At 58.7% G+C, this 4,267-nt stretch overlaps 1 protein-coding gene across 1 annotated transcript; it reads right to left on the bottom strand.

Moving 5' to 3' along the window:
- Positions 1-6: 6 nt before the first annotated feature.
- LOC113212364 (myosin-I heavy chain) lies at positions 7-4,013 on the bottom strand. The gene is made up of 8 exons (XM_052277090.1): positions 3,959-4,013; positions 3,252-3,670; positions 2,687-3,163; positions 2,410-2,599; positions 2,156-2,327; positions 1,169-2,045; positions 979-1,078; positions 7-891 (listed from the first exon to the last, which is right to left on the bottom strand). The coding sequence occupies exons 1-8, from the start codon at positions 4,011-4,013 to the stop codon at positions 728-730; spliced, it is 2,454 nt and encodes an 817-aa protein (XP_052133050.1). The 3' UTR covers positions 7-727.
- Between the last annotated feature and the right edge of the window lie 254 nt (positions 4,014-4,267).

Below are 4,267 nucleotides of genomic sequence, written 5' to 3'. Positions count from 1 at the left end.
TTGATTGATTATTGTAGACTAGGCTGGATAAAAGTACAACATATTTCGTAGACTTCTTTTTGATGTCTTGTTACAGCAAGATTCTAAAATATCATAGCACATATTTTCCCAACACCTAGCACCTTGTAAATAGGCCTGTACAAGAGGGCACATAGTAAATAAATAGTTGGTGAAAAGCGTCTGCCCTAAGAAAGTGCTATGATTTTCTAAGTAATCTACACACTGTATGGCAAAGTGGGATAATCTCGGCTATCATTAATATTCCTTAAGTTTACTCTTGAATTATGGTCTTTACTGTTAAATGTTAAAGATGCAGTCTCATATTTAATGGCAAGAGAGGTCACTGGGTCTAAACTAAGCCAAATAAAATTATCTATCACTGTCATTTTGTGGGTTGGATAATACGTTCACTCAATTTTAAAATCCAGACTTGAATGACTTGAATCATGTTTGAACAGTACAGTAGTGAACCTAAATTTCCCTAACCTCATGGCACATTGGAATTATACATAATTACATAGTCATTAATGTACAAAATTCACATATGTGCTGGGTGGCTCAACACCATGAAGAGGAACTGTAGCCTACTTAATTACACTTATGGCACAAGTTTTATCTGCCATATCGTGAGCAACGTCAATCTACCAACTCGCTTGGTAAGATGGAACAATTCATATCACATAAAGAGAAGGCCTGGCACAACCCACCCAGCTAGATATAGTTTATACTAAATGCTGACCGGGCCCGGTCCTGCGAGCAGCTCCAGGAACTGGTATGGAATGTGCAGGTTGATGCTATTATGCTCGACAAGTAGGTGTCCACGACGTGATGATGCACCTAGCACTAAGACCTGATCTCCTTTCAAGAGCTGAACATCCGCACTGCCGTCGTCTGAAAATTTACGAAAGAGTTTACCAGTTAGTTTAAGCGCTTATGGCAGAAAATGCTCCAAGACTGTGCACTATGCAGCGGACTCACCAGGAAAGGGCATTTTGATCATCCTCGTCTGTGGGTAGCCCAGCTTGGTGTTCCCCGTCACTGTATACGACCGACTGGGGGGCACGGGTGGGGGCCGCTCCTGCAACATTTTCGGCGATTGTAGAGACTCCCCGTGTGCAGCACTCACCCTCCTCTCGGCTCCTTCAAGAAATAGTTCACTCGCGCTAACCAGGTCGAGCCCGAACAGGGTGCAGGTCTGCTGGATGACATCGGGGTCGGGTGGCGGCGTGCCCGCGATGGGCTGCGGCCGCGGCCTGGAGATGGTGCCGTTGGCGCAGGGACCAGGCGTGGCCGCCGCGGCCGCCACCGCGGCGGCCGCTGCTACAGCGGCGGCCGTCGCTTTGGTCGCCGCGCTGCCGCCGCCCGTCCTGCCGTGGCCGTGAGTGGGCGCGGCGCCGGCGCCCTGGGGGCTGCTGGGTATGGGGCACGCCCCCGAGCAGGCGGACTGGCCGCGGCCGCCCATGGACGCCATGCTGCGGCGCAGGGCGGGCCAGCGCTTCCTGGCGCGGTACCCTCGCCACTGCGACTGGATGCGCACCGCGCTGGCGTGCCGTGTCTCCCAGCGCGCCGCCTCCAGCTGCTGGCGCGCGCCTTCGCTCAGGAAGATGTGCCGCTTGCCCAGTGCCCAGCCCATCGACACCTGCGACTGGGAGTGCTTCTGCGGCTCGGGCTCCAGGAGCACCTGCAGCTGCTGCATGAGCTGGGCGCACTCCTCGGGGGCCTCGACGGGGACGTGCTGCGCTCCGTGGCGGCCATGCGCGGTGCCGCGGCGACCGGGTGCCAGCAGGCGGTAGCGCGCGTTGAACGCCTTGAAGCGCATTCGGTGCGGGAATCCCCCGGCCATGAGGTTGACCGTCTCGAGCACCTGCAGCGAACGGATCTGCCGCATGACGGTGGAGCGGTCCAGACGCCCGGGGGTCTCGGCCGCGTTGGAGCGGATGCAGCGGATGAAGTGCGGACGGGCGTGCACCAGCGTCCGCAGCAGGTTGTCCAGCCGCGTGTGGAAGTCCTGCGTGAGGGTGGACACGGGCTCGTCGCCGTTCAGCCTGGAGGAGTGAAAGGAAGCCGTTAGTACGTACGATTGTAATAAGCGTACTTCTAAGAAGTCCCCCGCACTACCATGAGAGTATAAGGGGCTCCATGGCACTACACTCACAGGTCGGTGTGCGATGTCGGCGATATCCTGAAGCTGACTCCCCGAGGGACCGTCTCGGATGAGAACAGCGCCTTCAGCTCACTGCCGAACAAGTGGGTGGCGAAGCCGAAGCTGCACGTCTGCTTGTGGAAGACAGACACCAGGTCATCGGGCACCACGTCCTTGTTGGTGTCTGCGGGCATGAGTTCCAGTGTCAAGGCACATCACTACCCTATCTTATGGTCGGCGCTCTTACGTTTTTGAGAGGGACTCACCAAGGAAGTCACTGGCGTCGTACACCACCCTGCCGGCAAAGTGCTGGATCCCGAAAGAGCGCGCCTCCAGCGGCCGGGGCTCGAACAGCCGCGGGTTCTGGCGGTGTTGGGCGCGTACTTTGGCCAGGTAGGTCTCGGCTGAGCCGCGCACTGAGCACTCCACGTCCAACATGCTGAGCAGGCCCGTCCTCTGCGAGAGTCAAGGCAGAAGTGAGGTCAGTCATTACATAACCGTAGGCGACGCAAACTGTCAGTCAGCAGTATGCACTCTACTCACCAGGGAGGAGATGAGATCGATGCACGGCACGTTATCCACGTAGTCGACCTCCACCTCGGTGTGGATTCCCTCATCCCGGCACGACTCGATAGACGACTTGAATATGTGCGTGTTGTAGAAGTGCTGCATGGTCTCGGCACACAGGTTGATGCAGAGGTGCTCCAGCTGGCTGGGCTTGGGATCCTCGAAGCCGAACATGTCGAGGATGCCGATGAAGCCGTCCGTGGCGTGGCGCACCGCGTTGTTGAGCGCCGCCATGGACTTGCTGGACTTGGAGCCCGCCGTGCCGGCCGTGCTGGCGTGCTGGCTGAGCACGTCCGCCTGGTTGTGCACCGACTCGTTGGAGTCCGAGCTGAGCGTGCCGAGCGTGGAGCCGAGCGTGGAGCCCAGCCGCTTGAGGCTGTTGGCGCGCCGGACGATGGTGGCCACGGTGCGGCAGTACAGCGCCTTGGCCAGCGAGTCCCGCGTCATGTTGGACTGCAACACAAGCGGCGCAAGCGGTGTGGGTGAGGAGGTTGTCTCCATCAGCGGTGCTGACGACGTGACGCCGCGCGCGTCTACTCACCATGTTGGCGTCGCACACGGAGCGCACCAGCTGCCCCCGGGCGTTGTGCGTCCGCGAGGTGAGCCCCCGGAAGAGCGCCGTCCCGGACACGCCCAGGAGGTTGGCGACGGCCTTGAGCTCTGCATCCCCCTGCACAGACAGCTCGACGCCCGGGCCGCGGTCCGGGCCGTCCAGCACCACGAACTGCACGTTGCCGAGGAGGAGCACGGCGGCCAGGACGCGCACCACGTCCAGGAAGGGAATGCCGAGCACGGCCAGGCACTGCTTCCAGGCCTGGAAGCGCGCAGCGTCCTCAGCCTCCTCTGGGCAGCCCCCGGGGGGGATGGCCGCCCCCGGGTCCCCAGAGCTGCCACCCGGCCTGCGACCGCGCCGGAGGTAGTTGAGATTGTGCCTCGAGTAGCCCTCCAGGTTGAGCTTGGCTGCGGAGAACACAAGGGAGAAAAGTGTGAGTTAGTCATGTCCAGAGATGAGAGCGCGCTGCGGCACACCAAATACGCACTCGGCTCCAGAATTGCAATTTCAATGTGTTATTGAAGCGTTTTTGATTTTTTTTTTTCCAAAGTATTCTTACGCGTCACGTTCCGACGCACTAGAGTTCGGCTCCAAAGCTAGGACTTCAGAGCCGAAGCCGACCGACTCCAAATCTCGGTTCCCCAGCGTGGTTCGGCGGGGCTACAAACGCGCCCCCTCCCTCTAACCGCGCTCACTCTGGCGCGTTACATGTGCCTTCGATGCACTTGAGGACGAAGGACGAGACCCCATGTTGTGCAACTTTTAACCGGTTTGCGGAGCTCCTCCGCTGCCGCCGTCGGCCCCCCGAAAGTCGCGTACGCCTGGGTTATTTCTGGCACCCCGCCGCTCAGGCGCGCGGCAAAGGAAGGGCCAGGCCAACCGGAAAACTTGAATCGTTCCGAAGAATTAATCCCGCGCCAGCAGCAGGACCTGCCCCTACACAATGCGTGACTAAAAACCGGAAAAATGTCCTCACATTCTGCAGCGCGCTCATTTAGCTCATC

Source organism: Frankliniella occidentalis, unplaced genomic scaffold (genome assembly GCF_000697945.3).
Source record: "Frankliniella occidentalis isolate FOCC.00 unplaced genomic scaffold, Focc_3.1 Scaffold5708, whole genome shotgun sequence".
In the NCBI taxonomy this organism is placed as follows: domain Eukaryota; kingdom Metazoa; phylum Arthropoda; class Insecta; order Thysanoptera; family Thripidae; genus Frankliniella; species Frankliniella occidentalis.
The sequence above is the reverse complement of the archived record's forward strand: the minus strand, read 5'-3'. Positions and strand labels throughout refer to the sequence as shown.